The sequence below is a fragment of the Carassius carassius genome, chromosome 45 (genome assembly GCF_963082965.1).
Source record: "Carassius carassius chromosome 45, fCarCar2.1, whole genome shotgun sequence".
Taxonomy (NCBI): Eukaryota; Metazoa; Chordata; class Actinopteri; order Cypriniformes; family Cyprinidae; genus Carassius; species Carassius carassius.
The window spans coordinates 12,938,638-12,966,601 of record NC_081799.1 but is presented as its reverse complement, the minus strand read 5'-3'; the positions used below and the strand labels follow the sequence as shown (position 1 = coordinate 12,966,601).

The window sequence follows — 27,964 nt, the reverse complement described above, 5'->3', positions numbered from 1 at the left end:
TTATGCTGCGGTGCCCAGGGAACAGTCAGTGGTTTGGTGCCTTGCCCAAGGCTACCTCAGTCATGGTACCAAAGGTGGAGAGAGCACTGTACATTCACTTCCCCCACCTACAATTCCTGCCAGCCCAAGACTCGAACTCGCAACCTTTGTATTACAAGTCCAGATCTCTAACCATTAGGCTACAACTTCCCTTTAAAGATGTCCTTAAAGGCTCAATTCTGTCAATGCTTACTCACACTTTTTTAATACAAAAAGGATACAAAAGCCCTAGAAGTATCTTTGAGTGAGGAAAAGGTCAAAATTCTAATTTAAGCTAAACTTGAAATCAAGCCTTCCCTGTGCGTTCATAAGAAATGTTCTATAGCAATTTCAGAACCAGTTGTTTTGAGTCAGATCTTTTCATTAAATCAGATGATTCAGTTCACAAAACTGGTGTTTTGTTTCACAGAGTTCAATTCAATGTTAGAATTAATGTTAAATAGGAAATACAAAATAGTGCACAAGGGCTACTTGTATGGTGCTTTTGAATCCTTTTTCAGAATTGACTTAACAGAGAATCTTCAGAATGTGTCTCTTTTGTTCTGTAAAAGTCACTCATATGGTTTTGTAATGACATGAGACTGAGTAAAAGATGACAGACTGTCATTGTGGATAATCCTTTTAATATCCCATTTTTATGTTCCTTTAAAAGATTAATTTCTAGATTATTATAACTTGTTTATGAAGGCGGTAATACTACTTTATTTCATGGTTAATGAAAAAACAGCAACCCCCCCCCCCCCCCCCCCAAAAAAAAAACCTATATCTAAAGCATTTTTTAAGAAGTAGATCAATGTATGCTTTATTCAGAACTTGGTTTGTGCCTCAGGCTAGAATGCAAAGTGAGTCAACGTTAACATTGGAAATGTAAAGGCAGTGATGTGATTCATTAAAGGCTGCTGAATCAGGACTCATGCTAATACAGGAAGACAGAGCAGAAACATGATGAGGTTGAGCTCCAGACTGTCTGCTCTGCATCTGCACACACAGGTAAATCACAGCTGCAATAATCTAAGGCTGATTTATACTTCTGCCTCAGACCTACGGCGTAGCATACACATAGATGCACTACCTTACATCGTAGCCTGACATGCACCTCTCCAAAAATCTAAAAGCGTATCAATTCTACGTGGACCACAAACACTGTGATTGGTCTGCTAGAATCCCCCCCCCCCCCTCCTATACTTGAGTTTTGTGTGTGTTTGTGAAAAAAACTGTGGTGATGTTAGTCGAAAACTAAAGTCTTTCATGATGGATGACTGAGACAGTCTCACTTGCTAAGCTTAACAGCCTGCTGAGGAGCAAAACAGCATACCAGCAACCAAAACACAACATGCTGCTGACTAGCTAAGCTAATCTTTCTAGCAGTGATAAAAGAGCGGTACTTAGAGCGAGGAGAATAAGACCAAACGACGAGAGGTGTCAAGTGTTTCATGCATTAGTTTTTGATTGAAGCCACCTCAGTGAGAGTGAGACTTTGCAGATGTAGCAGCAGCTTTGGGCTTAGTAGGGACAGGATGAACTCCCCGAAACTTGCTGCAAGTGCCCCAGCTGGTTTACTTTGTCACCCACACCGTCTCGACTTCTCACAAATTAGTGCTCTATACTAGTTTGTGCTGAATAGTAATTGCAGGTAGACCTATGAGCTTGTGGATGTTTTAATGTGTTTCTTTAAGCTTCAGTGTCAATCCATGTTTAAAATATAATATGCTCTCATTTTGCCATTTACATATAATTTTAAAGGATTAGTTCACAAAAAAATAAAAATAAAAATCCAGTCAATTACTCACCCTCATGTCATTCCACATAAGATAATTTTTCATTCAATTTTGCTAAATTTTCGAATGACATCTGAGAGCTTTCTGACCCTCTTTTGACAGCAATGTGACTACCACGTTCAAGGACCAGAAAGGTAGAAAGGACATTGTGTGGAATCATGTGAGTAGCTAAATATCACTAGATGATGTTATATGCCATTTAGCATATTCATTACCTGCATTGCATTCAAGCTAGTGTCAGCATTTTATTGTTACTTCTTCTACTACTCTCTGTGCTCACATAGTGGGTTAATACAGCACATTGCATAAACCATTCATATATTCCGTTGCCGTCAGACAGTCTGAAATGGTAACCAAAATGCTCTGTTAAATTCAGATTTATAATCCAGATGTTGTTTGACAAATCTCTATACATAAGTCATTGCTTGTCACTAGGTGCTTGGAAAAGTCGTTAAGGGTCTGAAAGTCGTTATCTAGCAATGAGTTGCATATTTGTTAACACTAATGGGAGGAAGTGCAGCATGCAGAGTGGCCAATAGGTCCCGCCTTCTAAGTTATGAGCCAGTTGTGATGGATTAAGTTGCTTCGGCTGCATTTAGAGGATCCAGTTGCCGTGGAGGCGGTCGGTGCTCTGAGATGCACATTTAGGCCAGCGCATAAGTATTGACTGGTCAACCTGAGAAACGCAAGTTTGTGATCTTGTGTTTAGAAACCACTATGAGACAGTCATTGTCAGATTTATTGGTGATTTTATTGGTGATATTGGAGACTTGGTAATAACCTTTGTGAAGTGGTACATCCCTGTTCATAGATAAAGGAGCTGAGCTGCTTATCTGAGAGGCATTTCAAGGACTGATTTGCGTGAACTTGCCAAGAAGGGACTTTGATGACATGGAAATTTCACTGGCTAAATGTGAATTAATTTCAACTGTGCTATAGTTTGATTCAAGAGGGTTCACATTAACACAGCTATTTAGCCTATTAATTATTAACACTATTTCTCTAGGGCTGCAGGTGGCATAGCTACATTTGTAATTATTCTTTTAACAATAGTGTGATAATGCTATTCATGTTAGCACATAATTTTCAGTCTCTCAATGCTTACGTTTAAGGAGACAATGCTTACCTAGTTCCTGCAAAGCTACTTCATTTTGCTGGGGGGATATTAACTCAAGCATTATTTCTTCCGCTCAAGGAGTTATTCAACGTTTTGTCCGGTATACATCAATTTCTAGTTTTATCCTCACCAGCTGTCTTACCAGAGAACAGCATTCCTCATCATTCTTTAAATATACCATCTCCACCAGCTGAGATGTTCATATTCACTAAAGTGACAATCAGCCTGAATGCAGAGGCTGGGATGTTGATCAGAGAAGACCAATCATTGAGAGTGGGAGGTACACGGACCACGTCCACTGGTGGTTCGAGGTGAGCTGATTGAGGAAGTTTAGCAGTTTATCACCCTTCTGAGCATAGTGGCCACTGATGGAGGGACATAAGCTGAATCAACAACCGAATAAGGAAGATCAATGAAGACATAGCGACAGGCTTTCCAAGAAGACCCGGAAGACATTTGCATCCAATGGGAAGATGTGGATAATGTGGCCATGGAACATATTTTGCCCAACATACCAACACGAGACATGATCTGATAATGGTGAAATCTCTGCAGAGTAAGAAGCTACTCTTTAAATGTTAAGGCATGCAACCTCTTCGAACTATTCAGAGAGTGCACTCCCTGAATGATCTTAGAACTGTACTTAGTATGTCTTTGTGTTGGAGGGGTTCAAACCTCAATGAGGCTTGCCTGAGGAAAGCTCAGAATCTGAACCCTTTAGAGCAAAGCCTGCTGCCAAATATAAAGTTCAGGACCTCTGCAATATTCTAACCCGAACATAGTGGTCCTGAGTGAAATGTAGTTTGAGTGACGAATGGAGCTCAAACATTGTTCAGGCAGACCACGGCATGACTGAAGCATCATCTGACGCTCAGATGATCATAACTCCTCCCACTACAATTAATAAGTATATATAAGATCATCTGTACTCACGCTTGCCATAGTCTGTCGCACAGACACGCACTTACCCTCCTCCATCCCCAACTCCTCCTATGTAGATACATGATCACTTAAAGGGTCGAGAGCTCTCAGTCCCTCCATTGAAACTGTGTGTACGGTATACTGTCCATGTCCAGGAAGGTAAGAAAAACATAATCAAAGTAGTCCATGTGACATCAGAGGGTCAGTTAGAATTTTTTGAAGCATCGAAAATACATTTTGGTCCAAAAATAGCAAAAACTACGACTTTATTCAGCATTGTCTTTTCTTCCGTGTCTGTTGAGAGAGAGAGTTCAAAACAAAGCATTCCGTGTCTGTTGAGAGAGTTCAAAACAAAGCAGTTTGTGATATCCGGTTCGCGAACGAATCATTAATTACAATTCTCAATTACATGAGTTGAAACAAAATGTGATAGAGCCTGCTGCCAATGAAGAAACTGTAAAGAAGAGACGCTGAAGAATGGGAATTTAAATAGACCGCAGGTGATAGGTGTCAAGACTGGATTGGTACACGTCAGGAACAGCTGACTGTCAGCTGATGCAAGCGTGACTAACGTGACCTGACTGAACTAACGCGATGCTCAATTTAAATGCCTGTTACACTTTGTATATTGTAAAAATGGTTATGTTTAAGATTATAGGGTGGAGTAGGGAGATTAAAATGATATTTTTTATACAATAGTATACTGTATTAACTAAGATAATAGTCTCTGTCAATATATCTATAATGCGTTTTTATTTTTGTGAAGTGGCTAAAAAGTTGTGTATAAGGAGAGAGTTAGAGGCTCAAAGATATCTATATAATTGTAAAATATATTTGCATAAAAATATTTATAATTTAAATATAATATAAAGGATTTGTATAGATTTGTATGTCCTGTAACTGAAAGGTATACCAGAACCTTTGCATATGGCAAATACATGGTAAATTTACAAACTGCAGTTTGTACATAATTTATAAAGATCTGCAAATGATATGTAAAATATTTAGAAGTGATGAATAGTTTACACTTTAGATTAGGGGATGCAGAAAGTGTCATAAATGTATTGTGTGCATATACAAATAATTTGAAACGGGTAACAAAGATCTACAAGTGATATGTAACACATTTAGAAGAGATGAAAAGTTTACACTTTAAATTAGGGGATGCAGAAAGTGTTATAAATGACTTGTGTACATATACAAATCATTTGAAACAGGTAAGAAAGGTCTACAAGTGATATGCAACACATTTACAAGTGATGAATAGTTTACACTTTAGATTAGGGGATGCAGAAAGCTTTGTAAATGATTTATTCATGCATTTACACATCTATAACAGGTGTTGAACACTTTGTAGTGTGTACTAAGTACTGACTGGTGAGGATATAGACAGCTGTCTTTTCTGACACACATGGAGTCTTTAACTCTGTGCACCTGATGTGAGCTTCAGTGGAAGGTGAAAGCGGTTGAGAGGTTCACTTCATCACTAGATCCCACACACTCCACACAGAACACAAGTCTGTGCTGATGAGTGAAAGGATTTAACACAAGCCACTGGAATCACTTGAATGGGGTATTTATAAATGTTTATCCACTTCAAAACAAATGAGTTACTCTTAAAAATAGTGCTTTAGCATACCTGCATGTTTGTGCTTTGGAACACAGACCAGCTAACAAATTTGCCAATAAATCATATACTGATCATTTACTAATGGTTTGTTTATCATTTGTTCATGATTCACAATTGTTTATTGAGATAATCATACAAAACGATTTTGACATAAATTCTTCAGTTATTTATAAGGGATAAAAAAATGTTATCAACTAATAAGTTATAAACCATCTACTAATGACCAATTTGATTTATTTCATGATTTCAACTTTAAGATAACTTACAGCACATTTGTAAATCGTTAGCTTACCACTCATTAATCATTTATGAACATATAGTCATGTTTTGTAAATTATTCACTCATCATTAACTAATAACTTATAACTGACTTATAACTGAATTAATAAAACATTACAAAAATGTTAACTTATTACTAATTAATCATTTATAAATGTATAGTCATGTTTTGTAAATGATTAGTTCACCATTAACTAATAATTTATAAATGACTTATAACAGACCGTTAGCATCACCCTAAAAACTGTAGCATCTACTCAGCAATGCAATGCCCTAAGCTTAAGTGTGGGTGGTTTGTATCCCAGGCAAGACTCCAAGAGATGTGGACACAGTGCTTGAGGGCTGCAGGTTCAAAGGTCCCTAGACTTCTTTTGATTACAGCAGCGCCTTACCCCAAAATGCTCCAGGGTGTGCCTGTGTGTAAATATGAACTTGCTCTTCATGCAAAACCATAACTTCAGATACTCTTATGAGATTTTTTCCCCCCAATTCGTGCTTTTGAATAGTAGAGGAACAAAGCTGTCAAATAACTGCAAACCATCAGATATTCGCTTCACGTTCGATGCTCGTATCACCCACAGTGAAGGTTTGTGGCTTGCAGTGCCTTTCTTTTAAAAGGTGTGCAATGCTTTTGGGTAGTTAATATATTTAAACACTATGATCAACATTTTATAAACATATAAAGCAGATAGAATAAGGAGAGTTGTTTCTCCCCTTGAGTGTCCCAGTCTATCCTCTAAGGATCCTGTTTTTCTCTTTGCCTTTTCCTTGTTCTGCTTACCGCTCGATTTATCTTACCCCAGAGTCAATCTTCCTGTTAATAAAGGCTATTTCCTCATGTGGAATGAGAAGTTACTAAGTCACCAGACCCATAAAACTGTGATGCCCTGTAGAGTGTTCAATAGCAAGGTGTCCTTCCAAGAACTGTCACTCACTCAACCTGGTCACTGGGACCTGATGAATGTGGGTCAGAGGAAAGGTTCTAAATTAGTATGAAAACACCCACTGTTCTTCCCGCCTCCATCCCAGTCTGCTTCCTTATCTGTAAAGTGTGTGAACATGGAAGATTCATATTGCTTTAGACAGAGAGTGAAATGTTAGGGAGCTTTTTGGTTCCTTTGATCACAGAGCTTCACACTTCTGTATCTTTCCTCTGTTCTTTTCTTCAGGAATCGTCAGAAGAGCTGCGTGGCCCATCATGAGCTGCAAGGATCTCATCAAGACAACATATAAGGGCTGTAATTATTCAATCCTGATGCTCATTAAGAAACCTTTTATTGCCGTTCTTCAGAGAGACAAAGACGGAAAGAGGGAGAGAAGAAAAGAAGAACAACTGTAAAGTATGGCCTGTGCTCTTTCAGACCTCCTTTAAAATGATGAAAAGCTGGTACAGAGACTATTTAGCCACAGCTTTCTTCACTTTGGAAACACACAATGCACAAAGAACATTGTGAGTGGAAGGTTAACACAATGGCTGATTCAGCACTGAATGAGTCTTAAAATTGTCAGAAACTACTTTGAAATGAAACTAGCTCACCTGCTATCGAGCCGAAATTGGAGGGGAGCAAAAACCTTTTTCCTGATCCGACAAATTGGAGCTTTTTGCAGCGAGCACTACTGTGTATAAAGTACTTCTTCTTGTACCAAAATGAAAACTACGAGGGATAAAGTGAGTAATTCATGCAGAACGACTGTGGAAGGGGCTGTTCAGGGTAATGGGTGATGCTTCCTACAAGCGGGCCTGATGGAAACCAGCGTGATGTTTATTTATGTCCGAGTGCTGAGGGTACCATGTGAAACCTGCAATATTGAACAAACACCCTAGCTGTCCAGCACAGCTCATCCTTTTAAACTGCGATAGCTGTGAGCAAAGAAGTACAAATTCAGAGGGCATTGTTGGCTTGTTTCTGAGAAAGAGAATAGAATGAGCAAAACAACAAGAGTGAGATAAGTCCGAGAGAGATGGGTCCTATTAAAGAGAAATGCAGAGAAAAGACAAACTTTAAACTGACTTTGAAGCAACAGTCCTTTAAATAAAACATGTTGTGAGTCTCCTAAAAATGGAAGCTGCATCCGGCACCTGTGTCTCCTTTTAATAATTCATTTTCTGTCACAATCAGACATTCCTCTAAAGTGTGTGTGTGTGTGGTGTAAACTTGTTTTTTACGAGAGAAGGATGGTGTTTATGTTTTTATATCAGGTCTTTAAAATGTAAACATTAGATGAGAGAGAAAAATACTGCTAGCTAGATTTGCATGGGATAGATAGCTTGCACTTAGTGAAATACTGTGAACTGAAAGAAACGATGAGTTGGGTTCTGCAGTTTAAAGAAATAAAAGAGGAATTAAAAACTGAGAACATATTTAATTTCATTGGTTTAAAAAAATGGCAAGGATTCTTAGCAACATACATTGTGATTGTTACACTAAGAAAAGTACAGAAATAAGAAAGTTAAGATTCAAATAGAACTGAGGGTGAACAAATGATGACAGAATTAAATTCAGTGTTATAAACAAATCTTTTGCATTATGGGTTTATATTACATTGTAGACATATAAAGACAGATTTATGCAAAAAGATGTAGGTACCTGTAGATTTGTAGCATTTTGAAAGTTATGAAGGATTATTGCAGGCTACAGTTGCATCTGCACTGGATGAATCATGTTTCATCCATTCATCCATCTATACAAGCTTTCAATATCTAATATGGCCAAGAATGTGCGGTTACATTGAAAATGTTTGTTTTGCTTTCCACCTATTCATCCATCTTTTTTATTCATCTATATACCTTTAATAAGCTGCCTAGCCAGCCGACCATGAAAAGGAAGGTGAGGCGGACCGTAAAGGATAAAAATGAGGAAGACGTTGTGAAACTAATAGGCTGAGTTTCCTTTCTATAGCACAGACAACAAATGATACATTTATCAGTCTATAAATAAGGGGCAGTCAAAGATCAATAGCAATATGAAACAAGGGGGTGTGTTTATGGACCTGTCCAGAGAGAGTGAGAGGGAGAGCTAAACAAAAAGCTTATGTTATGAACAGAAAGTTACCCAGGCTTCCACAGGCTAACTGATTGGAGACGGCTCTTTCAACTGTTCGTTACAGGCCTACCTTATTCCTTGGCTGGAGTGCTCAATCAGAAAACAGCCTGGGGAAATGACTGAATGGGCAGTTACTAGCAGTAGAGAAAAGGGAGAAAAGAGGGAAAGATAGAGACAGATTGAAAACTCTGAAAATAAATCAGGTATAGGGGAACAGTTTGAAGTTCGGCCTAAAACATCCCCAAGGGTTCATCTCCATCTCCAGAGCTGTGTTTGGAGTCTCCTGCTGTATCCAGGCTAGCGCTGCTCACTCAAAGGACACCATACACATCTTTGTGAGACAAACACATCCTTATCCCTCTATGGGGGTAATTGTGAATTCACAGCCTGAAAAAATAACTGACTTTATATTTTACATATATTTAGGAGAAAAAAATTATTTTCCAAAATTTGTTTTCTACATCTAGCATTTGACCTTTTTTAAGGCTTCTGTCATTTATAAATGACTTTGTCCCATTAGGGTTAATTATTTTAATTTGAATTATCTAAAAAACATTAAAAATCTTTATGAACATTAAATTTCTTCTTGTGATGCTATATTTGATCTAGAACTCACGTGTGAAAATGTCTAAAACCTGAATCAAATGTGGATGCATTTTTACTGCCTGAAAAGCATAACTTTGTGTTTCAAAAAGCATCAAAACAACTTTAAGATTGTATTTAATCTTGAAATTTCAATTGAATTATCATAGCACAAGTGAAAGTCAACAAGACGTCTTTTTCAGTGTACTCAACACATCCCACATTTAAGTAGATGTTGATTTGTGCAGTCATCATTGGAGCATCACTGCCTGTCAGAGTACTAATGCAAATAGACATTGACATCTTTCCTGACCTCTGGTTCTTGTATGGACCACAGCTTTCAAACTGGCATACAATAATGTACCCAAATGCTAGACTTGCACAACCTATTCTTCATCACTGCCCTTACCCTCAATTACTTCTATCCTCCTTGGTCCACAACAACAACTTTTTTCTGATGCACTCCTATCACTGTCATCAATGCCTTCTGAAATAAGTACAGATTTGTCTCTCCATGTCCCAGAAATCTTACAAAAATGAAGCTAAAACACATGCATAAAGGCCATTATACTGCCTGCCGATACTGGTCAAAAGTGCCATCTACACAAAATATGCATCCCATAATAGGACTTTGTCATTTCTGAATGACGCTCAGATTTTTTGGTCTCTGAGTTATTGTTTTTATAAAAGTGCATTAAAAATGAAAAAAAAATGTGGATGTACAATTATATATATTTTTTAATTTGAATGTATATGTATTTTCTAGTCTAAAATTAGCTCACTATGGAGCCTTGAGAATATGTGACCTAACATATGTGACCTAACATGTTACTACTTTGTTACCAAAAATATGAAGCACATGGCAAATACATTTTTATTTTACTGCTTGAAGGGGATGTCATATAACATCACTAAAATTACATTTTGTTGGTTGAACATTAATATTGTATTTTAAATATAATTTTCTTAGCGCTATTTATAAATAATGAGAGTATGTAATATTGACTGCTAGTAGTTGAAATGGGTACTGGAGTCCAGATTCAAAATATTGGAGAGGGTTGTGTTCTCCTCAGACTTGACACTTATGTAGGTTGCCAGATTGAGGATATGCAACAGGAACGAATGCACTTGACAACAGAAGGCGAAGAGACAAGATGATGCAATGATTTATCCACGTAATATGCCACTGGCCATAGAGCATTAGATGGATGCTGAGGCTTCTTAGGTTGGGAAGAATCTGCAATCTCTGACCTAATTCGTTTGCTGGAGTCCATTGCTGCGCTACTCTGTGTTTTCCGACAACTGGCAACCCAGGATGTATTGGGTAAATTGTTAGTGAAGTGAAATGACGTGTGGCCAAGTATGGTGACCCATACTTGGAATTTGTGCTCTGCATTTAACCCATCCAAGTGCACACACAGCAGTGAACTTACACACCTGGAGCAGTGGTCAGACATATTTCTGTGGCACCTGGAAGCAGTTGGGGATTTGGTGACTTGCTTAAAGGTCTCACCTCAGTCATGGTATTGAGGGTGGAACCCCCCACCTACAATCCCTGCCAGACCTGAGACTCGAACCTGCAAACTCTGGTGTTACAAGTCTGACTTTCTAACCATTAGGCAATGATTGCCCCACACAGTCATGTGCAGAATGACAAAGACTAAAACTAAAACAGATATCCCGACAAGGAATGCACACTTTAGTTGAATAACTGGTTGTATCATTGCTTTTTTGGAGAAACAAGTATGCAAACTTAACGTGATTCCTAAATATCTGCAAACACATTAGTAATTTTATGCATTTGCACAGTCAAAAAAATGACATACAGCACATTTAAATCAGCAAAGAGCTCCTATCATAGAAATACATTGCACACATAATACACAGCTTCTTCACTAGATGCAGAAACGTTACACTGTATAAAGAAGCTTAACACTACATGAACTATATTTATACTACATTAGGAAACCTTAAAAAGGCTCAAAACCCTTACACTGTATAAAGATATACTGTATTTAGAACCTTTAAACCTTCCCACTATATAAACAACCTCTGAACCTTCAAACTGCAGAAGTATCCTTTACACTGGACTAAGAAAACAGCACAAAGTTCCTTTACACTGCATGATGAAACTTCACATGGGCACTTGGATCCTTTATACCAGCCGTTCTCAATTCCAGTCCTCGTTGCCCCCATATTTTGCATGTCTCTCTTTGTTAACACACATGATTCATATAATCAGATTGTTAGAAGTGAGCTCCGAGCATGAATTGTGTTATGATTGACATGCTCTATACACAGTGTTCATTGCTCCCTACCCCCGAAGCAGGGGAAATCTGTTGAAGTTTACCTCACTTCGGAACATTTATTCACGGATTTGCACTGCAGATTTGCACTGCAGATTTGCACTGCGTCTTCACACACAGACAAGTGTGACATCATATAACTTAATCTACCAATTTAAATACAATTTAAATTCACTTCAATGCACTTTGAATGGAACATATTCGTTTGCTGCGAACTGGAATCTTGGCAGAATATGCATTGATGTCCACTTCGAAGGGCACTTACGTTCAAATATGACAAATGTCTGAAGCAATAAGAGAAACATACAAAATTTGCAGAGCTGGGGGGCGTGAGGATTGGAATTAAGAACCGCTGCTTTATACTGAGAGGAACCTTTAAAATGCATGCAAAGAATCTTTACGCAAACAACCTTACATTGCACATCAAATTTATATGTTATGTACTCAACAAAGAAACTTTACACTGCAAAAATAAACTATACATTAAAGCAGAAGCTAGAGATGATGGTATATAAAGGTTTTTTTTTTCTTACACAATGCATCGATTGACTTCAGAAGGACATTATTAACCCCCTGGAGCTGTGGGGAGCACTTTTTTATGAAGAGAGAGTCCATAGTTTCTGTTATAGCGATATCAGAAGAAACCAAAACTCCATCTGTGACAGAATGGAGAAAAAACCTTGGGAGAAACCAGGCTCAGTCGGGGGGGCAGTTCTACTTGAAGCCTGCCGTCTAAGAAACACGGAAAATATTTATATTAATTGTAGCAACATTTCACCCTTTACCTCTTGGACACAGCTCATGTTTATAACAGTGATCTTAGGGGAAGACTTATTTAAAATACGTCTATAGGCTATATTGCATCTGAGGATGCTGCAGGTGGCGGATCGTTTATAGCCGTTTCTCACAGCAGCTGGAATAATTACATTTATTATTTTGATGGTGGATTGTAATCCAGAAAGGTCCATATGACAATCATCAGTGACAAACGTATATTTACCGTCAGTCACCAGTAGTTTACAGGTAATGCTAATACAAACTAAATATACAGAGTCACACAATACTTAATGTTGTTAACCTTCACACTTTGAGAACAAAAGTGGCAGACTTGTTACTGACTTGTTCAGTTCTGGTGAAAATTCTTATTTGGGTCATACTTCCAAGATGGTAAAAGTAAAAGTAAAAGTACTTATAGAAATATTTACTCAAGTAAAAGTAAAAGTACTAGTCTGAATAGTTACTTGAGTATGAGTAAAAAAGTATCGGATAAAAAATCTACTCAAGTAGTCAGTTACTAGTTACTTTGGGTCATATATACTGAGTCTATTTTTATTTAGATATATAGATAAAATGTATGTAATGTATGTGTGTGTGTGTGTATATATATATATATATATATATATATATTTCATCAGCCTTTACTCCAGTCTTCAATGTCACATAATCCTTCAGAAATCATTCCAATATGTTGATTTACTATCAATGATGTTCTTTTTATCTTTCTATTCATCAAATAATCCTAAACAAAATCTCACAGGTTCCAAAAAAATATTAAGCAGCAAAACGGTTTCCAGCACTGGTAATAAATCAATATATTAGATTTATATTTTGAAGGAACATAACGCTGAAAACTGGAGTAACAGCTGATAAAAATTCAGATTTGCATCACGAAATAAATTATATAAGTATGTATTATATATGTATAAATAACCTCTGACACAAAGAATAGTGAAAACTCCTAACATAACCGCTAAGTTACTGAACATCTGAACATAACGAACCAAATGCACATTGACGGATCTTCTTTCATCTGTTCTGCAAAATGTAAACAAATGTATATTTCTGCAAGCGTAAATATTGTGGAAAATCATTATTAATTGTGTCTAGGCATAGGCACGTGTCGTCATGTGACACACAGCAGCCACAGCATATTGGCAAATTATTATTAAGCATTATTATTATTATTTTTTTTTTTTTATTAGAAACATTCCCAGAAGCATGAACTATATAATGAAATATCTTGATTCTCACTTTTCATAAATTGTTAATAATGATAATATGTGATGGTCAAAGTAGCCTAATTATGTAATTTATTATAAAAACCTGTCCGTTTACTTAAGTAATATAGGTGTCATGCCATAACATATTTTTAAAACGACTTACTTTATATTAAATGTGAATTAAAAATTTAAAGTCAATGTGATATAAAAACTGTTACTAATCTTTCATTGTTCAGAAAAAGAGCAAATAACATTTACATTATCAAAGATCATTTTCACTGACAGTCTATCAATCACTCTCAGAAACTCCCATTAAAATCACTGAACCTGTTAACACTGTGAAATCAATATCTTATTTACAGATTCGTACACACACATCTGCACTTTGTTGTTTCTGAAGAGAGAATTCGCCAGAAAGAGGTATTCAGTCAGTGAGCGAGTGAAGGAAGCACCGACATTTCAGCGATGACTCATCGGAACACCTCTGATTGGCCAATGCTTTAATAAGCTCAACAGAATCTTGTGTGATTGGTTATAATGCGCACTGCTGTAAAAACGCGTCTGTCTCTGGCTCACCGCCAGATCTGAATTTAGCAGCTAATGATATGACTCGCTGAGTTATAGAAAATATTAATCGGCAATTTTTTATCTTTTGGAAGCTGCATTCAACTTGGTTCCCCTCTGTTATAAGTTACACGTACAACAAACTAATGTCATAGTGGTATCGTGTACTGTAATCGAGTGTAGCCCAAGTTATACCTGTTGAACCGTAGACTGCGCACGTGGTGTTCATCCAATACAGATCTTCATCGCAAGCAAATAATAGCCTTTGCAGATTTGCTTTCAATTCAGTGCAGATCGAACCACGTCTTCAACTCTCTTTCTGTTCTTAAACGTTACAACTCTGAGTGAAGTGAACCGTTTCAATTGCTTAGTGCGCGCGGCAGGATACTGAACAAATCATTCAAACTGATTCACGAACCAATTCACTAGCCAACTGGTTTGAACAATCCTTTGAACAGAATTGACTCAAAAGAATGAATCATTCGCTAATGGGCATCGCTCATTGCCCAGAGAAAAGTAGACGGCGTTTGGATCTAACTGAAGCATTTATAACATTTATTGCATTAAGATAAAGTAACGAGAGGAGCGTAGCCCACAGTAATGAAGTAAAAGTACAGATTTTTCCCCAGAAAATTACTCAAGTAAGAGTAAAATTACCCAGCTTTAAATGTACTCCAAAAAGTATTATTTACCCAAAAAATTTACTCAAGTAAATGTAACGAAGTAAATGTAACTCGTTACTACCCACCTCTGGATGTAGAATCTGTGATTCTGAAGTACAGTGAATATCTACACTGGTGCATTGACTGGCAGCCACACATACACCTCAAAACATTAGATTTTGCCTGAAAGAAGAAAGTCATGTGCATGGTTTGAGGTTGAGTAAATCATGGGGTCATTTATATTATTGGGTGAACTATCCCTTTAACACAGAATTAAGTAAAATTACACAGCACAATCAACTAACAGTGCATAACCAATCTTCACATTACATGAAGAAATGTTATACTGCATAGAAAAAAAAACCTTCACACTGCATTCAAAGAATCTTTACAGTAGACATAGAAACTGTAAATTACACAACACACTTCTAGATCTTCACACTCCACAAAATAACTTTACATAAAATAAAGAACCTTTTACATGGCATTAAGACAAGGAACTGAACAGCATGATATACAATAACTTCATGAAGAACTCTCCAAACCAACCTTAACTAAGCAAAAAGAAGGTTTGCATAACCGAAGAATCCTCACAATGTCTAAAGAGCCTATACACCTCAAACAACAGTTTGGGCTGCTCTGCAAAAAATTACTTAAAAATCTTCAGCTGATTTATGGGAAGGGCAGCAGTGCTCACCTTCAGAGTTCAGACTTCATAGACTATATAAAGTGGATTGTCATAAAATTCAACACGCTGTAATGAGGCCGGAATGAGATCATGATTTATTCAATCTCTTGCTCTACTTTAAAGCTGTATTTTTCAATAAACGCCATACTCTCTGAAGCTTACTATTGCATAATGAAAAACGACTGTGCTAACCTCTTTAAAACCACTGCTGTTTTGAGCTAGTTCGGGTAACATGTTTTTATACAGGTAACTGTAGCATTTTACCGGGGTCAGAATCAAGGTTCTGTTTACAGCGCACCCAGTGTGCTTTAATTCAAAGCTTTGGACACAAGAGACCAAAAGGATCCTTTTTTAGATGCAAGTATATCTCAAACACACACATACTTACACAACCTTGAAGTACTACACATACAGCAATCTAAGCTAAAATGAAATAAGCAAAGATTTCTGTGGCTCATTGCATATTGCAGCACAGCATGGAAAAGATAGATGCTGTACAAGCCAAGGTCAGTTAATGAAAACAATGTGTAGGTAACAAATCTTTTCACAATACAGTGATTAAGGGAAGCAATCAATTCTCAAACGAGTGGATATATGATTTTTCTAATTTCATTTCTACATCTGTTACTTTTGGATAGAGGATAAATGCATTAAACATGTTGAATTATTTGTCTAGCTGTAAATTTTTGCTTCGAGTTACACATTCATGGACACATTTGTTTGCATTTTGTTTTGTGGTTTCACTAGACTAGAAAGAAAAGCAAGTAATTGAACGTGGGTCTGAGATAACAAATTCCAATGTCAGATCGCCACTCATTATAACGAACTAAATAAAGTCTCCTCCTTGAACAATGGAGATCCTTATTCTGCATCAGATACATGCCTGCTACAAGTAATTTCATAAAGTGGTGAAGAAAAAAAATGGGCGATGGAAAAATATTATAATGTGATTTCTATGGATCGAGTGCTTTGTTAAAGGGCAAACTTGAGGTCATGGACCAGCCCATAGTGTTGCCCACTACTACAACATCCAATTTTTGTCAACAGTTTAGGAGTGGAAGGTTGTAATAGGAATGAAACTTACCAGAAATGACTGGGCACGGCCATTGAAAGGCATGGGCTCTGTGAAAAACTCTGTGTCCTGCACAAGCCTCCCATGACCCCCGTACTGAAGCTCGTCCGAGTTCAATTTGATCTTATATCTGATACAAAACATGATCAAGGAACTGTAAAGAGACTCCAGTCAAACGCTCTTTGGTGTGACATTTATCTCTCTCTTATTCTTTCCCTCTATGTTGTCGGGAGTAGCTCAGGGCCAAATGGTTGGTTGGATAATGATAAACGCATGAGATGTGATGGATGGATGGCTGCATGTTGAGTAACAGCTCAAGACAAGAGGGAAGCCACCAGACAAATGACACACAAGACATTGATCTCTATCTACATCTCTGAGGTGAGACACATGCACATTTGCAGTCATAAGAGACTTCTAATCAATGATACTTGTTTGAGTGAGAAATCAAAAGAAAAACGAATTATTTATTTAAAAAAATAAAAAAATGTCTTATTTTAAAAAAATATATATATATATTTAATTAAATAATAATAATAATAATAAACCGCACTGATGCATTAAATCCAAATGAATTTTTTTTTTTTTTTTAACAGATTAAGAATATACTTGCATTTTCAATTTATGAAAATTCACATGAATGCAAAAAAAAATGACACCTGAAGCATATTAGTCATGGTGCGTTATGGAGCAGTTTGGATGATAAATACCAGCTTGTGACCCTGCAGTCATGTTTCAATTGAATCATCAGTTTCCCAATGTTTAGAGGATCAAGACCCCTGCTAGTGCCCAAATTTATGTTCACCACATACTGATTCACATCGCAGGGAAATGGCAGGCAGATGATTGCCAGTAAGTATATGCTATATGTCACAGGGACATTTATAATTATAATGACTAATCCATCTTCTTTAGTCAAGAGTTTGTGTCTAAGGAACATATCTCACCCTTGCCTTCCTGTGGAGGCCCTCAGGCAATCCTCTACGCCCCCCCCCCCGCTAGCAAACGTAATCATTAGTTACAACATAATTTACCCCATCAGAGGCGTGTTAGTGTGTATGTGTGTGTGTGTTCACAGCCAGACGAGTGAACAGGCTCCATGGTGTGGAAATGCATGGTGAGGAAAGAAGCCGGGGAGACCTCAGTTACTCTAAACTATGGCATTATGAAAAAAAAAAACGAATTAAAATACTGGGTTTTTCTATAGGTGGATTCTTTATTATCAAACGTTTCAAATGTAACAGTCACACAAAATGCAGTTAAAACACTGCATCATGAAAACTAAGTAACACTTCAGACTAGTAAGTGCAAAATTTTTGGTGCGAAAAAATTTCACTTAAACATGTGATGAAAATGAATGAATATATTTGAACAGAATAATCCTGGACAAAGTGGAAACAAATTAATTGGCGTTTCTTACATTAATATTATATATCTAATGCTATATCTATATATATATATATATTTTTTTTTTTTCTGCATAATTTCAAATATTTCTGCATATATTTTCATTGCCTTCAAGGGTAATGCATAAAACATATTTTTGCAGCTTTTTGGCTCGCAATTAGCATACAGTCAACTTTTTACGGTCATAAGGTTCCCTGAAGGTCAGCGTCAAAAAAAGAAAGAGAAAATTAATTTCTCGGTCACTAAATGTTAACAATTAGCATGCATAATCTAATCAGAATCGATACTGTGAAATGTGAGTCATTGAATGGCTGCAGTGATCCTGTGAAACACTACAACTGAAAAAATATTTCTGACATTTGCTGCTGAAGAGGTTAAACATCTTTTAACTGTGGAAAATAACTCTTGTTATATAATAAAGAAAACATTTTTACAACTGGATGGAAATATTCTGTCTAGGGCTGTCAAATCGATTAATCAAGATTAATCGCATTCAAAATAAAAGTTTGTGTTTACATATGTGTGTGTACTGTGTATATTTATATGTATATATAAATACACACACAAACACAAACATTTATTTTGGATGCGATTACTCACGATTAATCGATTTGACAGTACTAATTCTCTCCTTTAACAGACTTACATTACCAATGTTTAAATGAGTGGTTCTCAACTGGTGAGTTTCATATGATGATGCTTGTAAAAGCTGCCAGCTGCTGTAGGGATTAGAGAAAGTCAAACATGTTTTTTAATTGTGAGCTGGATAAGAAGGGCAGGTGGCAACCTTATTCTCATTAAACCAGAAAATCTCTACTTCCAAAAATTGTGGAGCTGATCCAGATCCGCCTTCCTGCTTCCCAAGAGGCGTATTCCTTTACTCCTTCATCAAACAAACAAAACCTCACAAAGAAGGGAAAAAAACATCAGGTTAAGGAATTGCCAAGCACATCATTTTGAAGAGAGATTATATCCGCCGACTTGCCGTGATAGTTTTAAAATCGGCAATAAAAACGCCATGGCTCAGTGTAAAATTGGGGATTTGAGAGGGATTGGGGTTGAATCTAGTAAACAGACAACAATGGCGTGTGCACAAGCAGAACCGCAACCTTGATTTCCAGAGAATTTCTGCATCTTAGGGGAGGCTGGTGGGAAAGCAATCTCTTCTTTTTAGATTTCAGTCTTGTTTATTGCATGCCATCATGCATTTCCAAATCCATTCCCATTAAGTCTGTTTTTCCCTTTTTCTTCTTTTCCCCAGGTTGTTTGGAAGGTGGCCGATTTATCTTAGAGCTACTCCCCACTAGCTCTGAACAGAGCAGAACAGTTTCCACCAGGCTCCTCCACTTTTCACAGAAGGGCTGGATGACTCTTGGGGAAGGAATCGGATCTCCGCACTACAGGAATCACTTTGGGAATCAACACCGCTGTGGGTCATTCACCTAAACTTCTTGAACTGTCAAAATCTAATATCCTAAATCTAAAATCTATGCCCGCATGACCTTTCCGCGCTCTCTGTCTTTATCTGCTTTGAAAGTTTTCTCTCATTTCAAACACACGTTATCATTCTCTCTAGCCAATTCGCCCTTTTTATTTCACTTCTAAAAGCTTTTTTTCCCCTACTTTAATGCTGCCCTTAAATTGCCTCTGTTGAAATGCAGGAAAATGTCCAGACTATAACGCATCGCTTTAACAGCCCTAGAAGCTCTCGTTTCAGAAGAATTATGCTTGTTTCTTCTCAGTGTAGATAAACAATTTAGTTACCTTCATTCTTTGGCTACACAAATTATGTCTGTGTGCCCACTGTGTGAATGAGATTAATGTCTGAATCTTATGATGGTAACTACAGCTTTAATCAATCACCATTAAATCAACATTAGACAATCCAGTCGATGTCTCCCATTTGTTTTGAGTCCAATTGTTGTTTATCAAAGGCTATGTTTAGAACGGAATACAAGTTTACTGCTACACACAGTATACTGACTACTGTTAGTATTTGAATTATGTGTTTTAAAACATTACCGATCACCAAAGGGGATATGATGATAGGAAAAATATATGAGATGGGTGGAAAAATTATATTAAAACACTTTTTCATTCACTTGCAAAACTTCTGCATTCCTTCACAAAAACTTGTGTTCCCCAAGAAACTTTGAATTTGCTTGCAAAACATTTGTGTTGTCTCATTATTTTTATTATTAGTAAAACAATTTTTTTTAAACAATCATGTAATATGGTGATAGTAAAAAAAGATAGAAAATATTTTAATATTTCAACGCTTTACTTTTCCTTAAGAAACATTTTTCATATATATTAAAAAATATTCAAAAACACCTCTTATCACCACATATGGGCAAAAAAGTACTTATGAGCATTTTACACTCTGAAATTTATTACATCAACAGAAAAATATTTACGATTTGATTCTCTTAGCATGCCAGGGTCACGGAACATACTCACTTGTCTACTGGCACCATGTTTGACTGTTATTAATTGTAGCCCAAAAACTGAATAATTGTAGAACTGCATGAAATGTAGAAATCTTCCCAATATTTAAAATTAATATTCAGTCTAACTTACATTATTTTGTCTTTTTTTTTTACGTATCATATTAAGAGATAGAAACTTTCTAAATGCTGTGTAAATACAATAGAGGATCTTGGTGGTCAAATATGTTTCATTATTCACAACAGACCTTATTTAGTAAATTTGAAAAAAAGAAAAAGATAACAATGCTAAACGATTCTAAATTAAACGGCTGATTCATGAGTGCTGCTTCGAACTGAACAAACTGAAGTTCCATCCTTTGAAAGAGAGTCAGAGTACTGCTCTGGGATGAATTTAGTCTCAGCTTGCTGGAAAAGAGTCTAAAGAAAGTGAAAACGTGCTCATATACAGTACTAAACTGAATTAAAACTGTATATTTCCAAAATGCATCCCAAAACATAATATAAAAAAAAGAAACACTATTTTCTATATAATTAATTAATATTTAAAACATATGAGCTGGAAAAAAGACAATACCGATGTTTGTGTCTCAAGGGGCTCATCTTATTTTGTGTCTTGTCTTTGTGTTTTATTTCTTGACTTTATAATAAGGAGTTAAAAATACAGACAAAAATACAGCAAGAGAATGAGACTGAGCCCAAGGCACTAAAAAGCAGAGATTACAGCAAGTATTTGTCAAAGTAATTAATGTTATTGTTTCGGCTTACTGCCTGTAAACTGCTTTGAGTGGCAGTCATTAAAAGTCCCTCATGCGTGCCCTAAGAATATGTAACATTATAAAATCAGTAGCCTTTCACCTCAACTTGGTGCATTATTCTTCATGAATAATGCAGAGAAAAGTTTCCAAAGTGTACACTATGTCCCACCATCCTGGATATACAGCTCTCTGAAACTTCGCTGAAGTTGGTCCTTTCTCTCAGCACCCCAGCCGATCTGAAGATAACTTGCCCCCGGACACGTTTTAACTGGGGAACCCTTAAGTCTGATATACTGTAGACCTGACTGCACTCTCTAGACTTCTCGAGGGATAAAGTCTGGAGGACTTCATTTGTTTCTCTGAGAGTGGACACACTCACATAACCAAACAAAGTTTACTAAAAAGTCACAAACAAAGCATGTATGTGAACCCAAAAGGAACACTGCAAAGTATTAAAAGAAATATGAATAAATTAAAAAATTTCTTAACTTTCTTAATTTTTTTTTTTTTTACAATAATATTAATATTAATAAAACATTATTTTAAGTAACTCAATTTCATCTTGGTGTCCAGTAAAAATAAATAAAATAAAAATATATGTAAATAATTAATCAACTAAACAAAAAATAAATAATAAAGAACAAAACAAAAAATAATAAATACAAATTAATTAATTAATAATAAATACATTATTTTTTATTTTAAATTCATTATTTTATTTAAATAACAGTATATTTTCTTGGTGTCCAGTACAATATCAAGTAAATAACAACTAATTTTTTTTTTTTCATAATTAGAATTATGCTTAAAATGTAAAAATATATTAGCCTATGAGTTAAGGGAAAAAAAAAAACAGTTGTAGTAACATGGCCTTAACTAGTGGAATGAGTTGGGGCGATATCTGTCCAAATAATGAAAGATACTTCTTTTTTGAAAACAAATATTATTTTGCCATTCTTTTTGGTGTCACCAGTGGAGCAAAAAAAGTTTATCTCTGGTCTTTCTGAGAGGCTTTGTTGGTTTTATCTCTCCTACGGGAAAACCACCATCCCCACATACCCTTCCAGTTATTGTGACCATTCCGCCCCGTCCAGCATCAGAACGCGTGGCTGTGATCACCTATCAGAAGCCAGGGTGAGCCAGTCACGTTCTTATCGACCTACCCAATCGGCTGAACGTGCCCTCTGCACTTCATGGCCCTGGAGACCGGAAGGATCAATATTCTCCCACGAGGAGAAATGATTGATCGTCCTCCAAGACCCCGTCCCTGCCTCCCCCAAAACAAAACACTCCAGCAGAGGAGAAATCTGGCATAATGATCAGCTTTAAGCGATTAGTAACGGTTCCAGCCAGTCAGCGGCACAGCTATGGGAACGAGGCACGGCAGATATGAAATAATACCAGACCTTCATATCATATCAGGGGTGTGTGTGTGTCGCTGCATTACGCATGAGATATAATGAGGATGTGACTCACAGCGAAATGCATTTTTCAAAGACAGATCAAGCCAATGTCCTGGTGGGATTCACACTTCAACATCTACAGTATCAGCTCTGAGAGGGAAGACACGGGACAGGCCACCGAGAGAAAGAGAACCGTACAAATCTACTGGCAGGGTAAAAAAAGCAAAATGCCACTTGAATATCAACGAGTGTCATTTCAAATTCTACATTTAGGTTTATGGCTTCAGGGTGGGAACGGAGGAAATGTTTTTTTACAAAGCCCACACGGGCTCTGGTTAAAGGCGATGTTTTAATGAGAAGAATAACACTGGCAAACACAAAACGATTAGGTGTTCAGGGAGGCTCAAACGGCCATATTTACTGCTCTATCTGCCGGTCCTGCACTTCTATCAACCTCGCCTGTCATCTTCAAAGCCTGACGGCTGGTGGCATGGGAAGAGGGCTCCCCCCTCGTGAGCAAGACACAGAAAGGGCAGCGGCAGGGGCTGGAGGAAGCCAAAGTGGCCCTGGCTGAAGGGTGTCTTTATTCCCCGCCAAGTGGGCTCGCTGCCTGGGCCGTGATTAAATAGAGGCCCTGGTGGGAGGCCTTCAGCTGGTGGAGCTCATCTCCGGCAGCTCCCCGCAGCCCTGGCTCTCTGAAGAGGAGGCTAGGGGGTTAGAGCGGAGCTGGGGGGTGGGCAAGGGCCATTGCTCTGGGTTTGCTATAATGAGAGGATGATCGCTCGAGCCTGGAGCTGCTGAAGAGTGCATTAGTGACACAGTTCAAACTAGCCGCTCAGTGCGTGTAGCTCTGTCCCTTGCAGAGGTGATTATTACTTGACAGTGGGGGCATTTATAATTGAGTTTGAAAGTTTTCTGGAAGGCGAGTGCAAGGCTGATTATATATATATATATATATATATATATATATATATATATATATATATATATATATATATATATATATATATAGTATATATACACTGTAAACCTGGATAAGTTGAATTTACTTAAAAAAACTGAGGTAACTCGTTGCCTTAAAAATTTTAAGTAATGAAGCATTAGTTGAATAAGTGAAGTGGACTACGTTCAATGTACTTAAGCCCATAATGGAATGGAATAGAACATTTAAGTTTAATGTACTTATAACTGAGTTACAGTAATTGAAGATACTTAGTTTAAACAATCATTCCCCACCCATTTATTTAACTCAGCTTGTTAAGTTAGCATTACTCCATTACCAATTCAGCTAAATTGTATATTGTAACTGACCCAACTTAACTTTTAGTTCCTGAAATTCAAAATATCTTTCAATCAATAGAGCCATGTAAAATATATACATACAACTGCAACATTACACTGATCCAATTTTATTTTTATTGAACATGTTTTTTTTTAGCAACAAAAGAAACAAAGCCATGGCCTAATAGGTTTCTAGTGTGTAGTTTCCTCAGTGATGGCACACTACAAATTTGAAAACGGAAATCTAACACCAATAGTTAAATTTAACACTTTCTCAGTGTATATATGGATACCACCACACGAGTGTTAAATCAACACTTTCAAAAGTGTTGACACTTACAACACCAATACGGTGTTAAAATGTAACACTATTGGAGTTAAATAACAACACTGCAATAAGTAGTTGATATTGCCAACACTATTATGGTGTTAAAATGTAACACTAAATATTAAATAACAACACTGTAATAAGTGTTTTAAACACAACAACAAAAAAACATTGTTTGTGTGTGTATATATATATACAGTACAGATATACTGCGCCAGATGACCTGGCCTCCACAGTCACCGGACCTGAACCCAATCGAGATGGTTTAGGGGTGAGCTGGACCGCAGACTGAAGGCAAAAGGGCCAACAAGTGCTAAGCATCTCTCGGGGAACTCCTTCAAGACTGTTGGAAGACCATTTCAGGTGACTACCTCTTGAAACTAATCAAGAGAATACCAAGAGTGTGCAAAGCAGTAATCAAAGCAAAAGGTGGCTACTTTGAAGAACCTAGAATATGACATATTTTCAGTTGTTTCACAATTTTTTGTTATGTATATAATTCCATATATAATTCCACATGTGTTAATTCATAGTTTTGATGCCTTTAGTGTGAATCTACAATTTTCATAGTCATGAAAATAAAGAAAAATCTTTGAATGAGAAGGACTTAAGTAATACAAACTGAATTTGTTTGAGTAGAAACTACTGATTGGACTATAAGAAAGGTACAATAAGAAAGGACATGAAAAAGTTCAGCTTACTCAGAATTAACAAGTAATGTCAATAAATTAGAAACATTTAAGTAATATGAACTCAATTTCTTGAGTTGAATTAAAATCTGGGTTTACAGTGTATATATATATATATATATATATATATATATATTGGCTAAGATCTGACGAGACAAAAATACCGATTAAGACTTTATGCTCACCATGGCTGGATTAATTGAATAATAATTATAATAATAATAACAAAACAGTAAAAACTGAAATAATAATAATACAAAATATACAAAATAATACAAATTATTTAGTTTGTCTTTTACTACACTTTTTACTATGCATGTATATAAACTACAATATATTGTTTTACATTTTTTGGAATCTCCACTGTATGTTCAATAACATAATTCTGAAAATGTTTTCTAGATTAAAAAACAAAAACAAAAAACAGTAATATTGTAAAATATCATAACAAATTTAAAACAACCGCTGTCAATTTTTATATATTTAACATTTTAATTAATTCCTGTAATGTAAAAGCTGAATTTTCAGCATCATTACTCCAGTCTTCAGTTTCACATGATCCTTCAGAAATCATTCTAATATGCTGATTTTTATTATTATTAATGTTGAACAGTTTTTGAAGCTGAATATTAACACGGAAACCATAAAAATGTACATCAAATACAGTTTAAGTTGATCAAAAGTGACCGTAAACACATTTATTATGTTAGGTTTTCTATTTCAAACAAATGCTGTTCTTACTGAACGTTCTATTTTTGAAAAACCTGAAAGAAAAACATTAACTCTTTCAACAAAAATATTTGCCATTAAAGAAATAAATTATGTTATAATAATACAAATATATTAATAAAAATAATAAAAATGTAAAAATACATAAAATTAGAAAACAGTTGTTTAAAATTGTAATAATATAATATTATAGTGTATTACTGTGAATTAACTTTATGAGCTAATTCATAAATTTACAATAACAACAAAAATACTGATTAAGGTCTTTTTTTACCTTGTTGAATCAAAATTCTTGAAAAAACACAAAAACCACCCACTAAAGAACTTGTTTAACTGATCCAATTCCAAACTTTTCCATTTTGTAAAAATAAATAAATAAATAAATAAAAAATTGTTGGATTTCATCATGTACAAAACTGACAAAGGATATTGTCGTTACCTCTCTCACTTGGCTTTAAGCACCAAGATTCTCTTAGCATCAGCTGCAACCTTGTAATGCACACGTACTGTTTGTCTTTTTAATTATTTATCAAACCCTTGCCTGGCAAAGTGTGCCTCCTAAGCAATTGTTGACTATCACAGACGAGTAGGATCCCTGTCCGCTTCCCTTGACTTCGAAAAGAGGTAAACTACTGTAAGGGCAAAAACACATTGAATGAAATGTAAAAGTGGAAAGAGGTAGGGGGAAAGGTCTGGAGATATACTCCTACTGCACCTTATCGATCTCATTCTATTTCCCTGAAGCATGGAGGCTGCAGAAAACCCCTAGCAGAAACTCAAACCTCCCCCAACATAGAGCTCCGTTCTTGTGGGGCAAAATAAATGGATCCCACCCCATTTGAGGCAGGCTGCCCGGGTCTGTTTGCCACCACAATTTGCTGTTTTATTGATCTGAGGCATAGGCACATCCATTTCGATGGGCTCACAAACAAGATTCTGATGCTTTCAGCGACTCACGCACAAGCACAGACTCATGACAAGACAAAAACAAAAGACTTGAAAATGAATGAAGTGTTGAATTAAACTAATTATGCAGATTTATGCAGTTAAATGGGGTCCATAAGTCTGAGACCATAAGTGAAAATCCATTTGTGCTGCATTTTCATTATGTTTTATATTGTCAGCAACATAATAATCTGAGTGAAAAGATGAACTTCTAAATAAACATGAATTTCACAATATATAATATTTAGTAACAAAACATTTAGTTTGGGCAACATTTCCTTTTATTAATTAGTATTATTAAAGTAAAATGGGGATAAAATAATATACTACTAAGCCAAATACTATATAAAAATGTAAAACAATATTCTATATAATAAGAAGAAGAATAGAAAATACTGTTTTTAATTTTTAAATACTGTTTGGCTTAGTATTTATTTACAGGTGCTGGACATATAATTAGAATATCATCAAAAAGTTGATTTATTTCACTAATTCCATTCAAAAAGTGAAACTTGTATATTATATTCATTCATTACACACAGACTGATATATTTCAAATGTTTATTTCTTTTAATTTTGATGATTATAACTGACAACTAAGGAAAATCCCAAATTCAGTATCTCAGAAAATTAGAATATTACTTAAGACCAATACAAAGAAAGGATTTTTAGAAATCTTGGCCAACTGAAACGTATGAGCATCTACAGCACTCAATACTTAGTTGGGGCTCCTTTTGCCAGAATTACTGCAGCAATGTGGCGTTGCATGGAGTCGATCAGTCTGTGGCACTGCTCTGGTGTTATGAGAGCCCAGGTTGCTCTGATAGTGGCCTTCAGCTCTTCTGCATTCTTGGGTCTGGCATATCGCATCTTCCTCTTCACAATACCCCATAGATTTTCTATGGGGTTAAGGTCAGGTAAGTTTGCTGGCCAATTAAGAACAGGGATACCATGGTCCTTAAACCAGGTACTGGTAGCTTTGGCACTGTGTGCAGGTGCCAAGTTCTGTTGGAAAATGAAATCTGCATCTCCATAAAGTTGGTCAGCAGCAGGAAGCATGAAGAGCTCTAAAACTTCCTGGTATACAGCTGCGTTGACCTTGGACCTCACAGTGGACCAACACCAGTAGATGACATGGCAAACCAAACCATCACTCACTGTGGAAACTTTACACTGGACCTCAAGCAACGTGGATTATGTGCTTCTTCTCTCTTCCTCCAGACTCTGGGAACCTGATTTCCAAAGGAAATGCAAAATTTACTTCCATCAGAGAACATAACTTTGGACCACTCAGC

The 27,964-nt window shown here is 36.3% G+C and overlaps 1 protein-coding gene across 1 annotated transcript in view; it reads right to left on the bottom strand.

Moving 5' to 3' along the window:
* Positions 1-27,964, bottom strand: part of gbe1a (glucan (1,4-alpha-), branching enzyme 1a) — a 152,452-nt gene that overhangs the window by 9,690 nt on the left and 114,798 nt on the right. Inside the window, exon 15 of the mRNA XM_059538936.1 lies at positions 16,695-16,812. Coding sequence (XP_059394919.1) covers positions 16,695-16,812 — 118 coding nt within the window. The remainder of the gene's footprint in view (positions 1-16,694; positions 16,813-27,964) is intronic.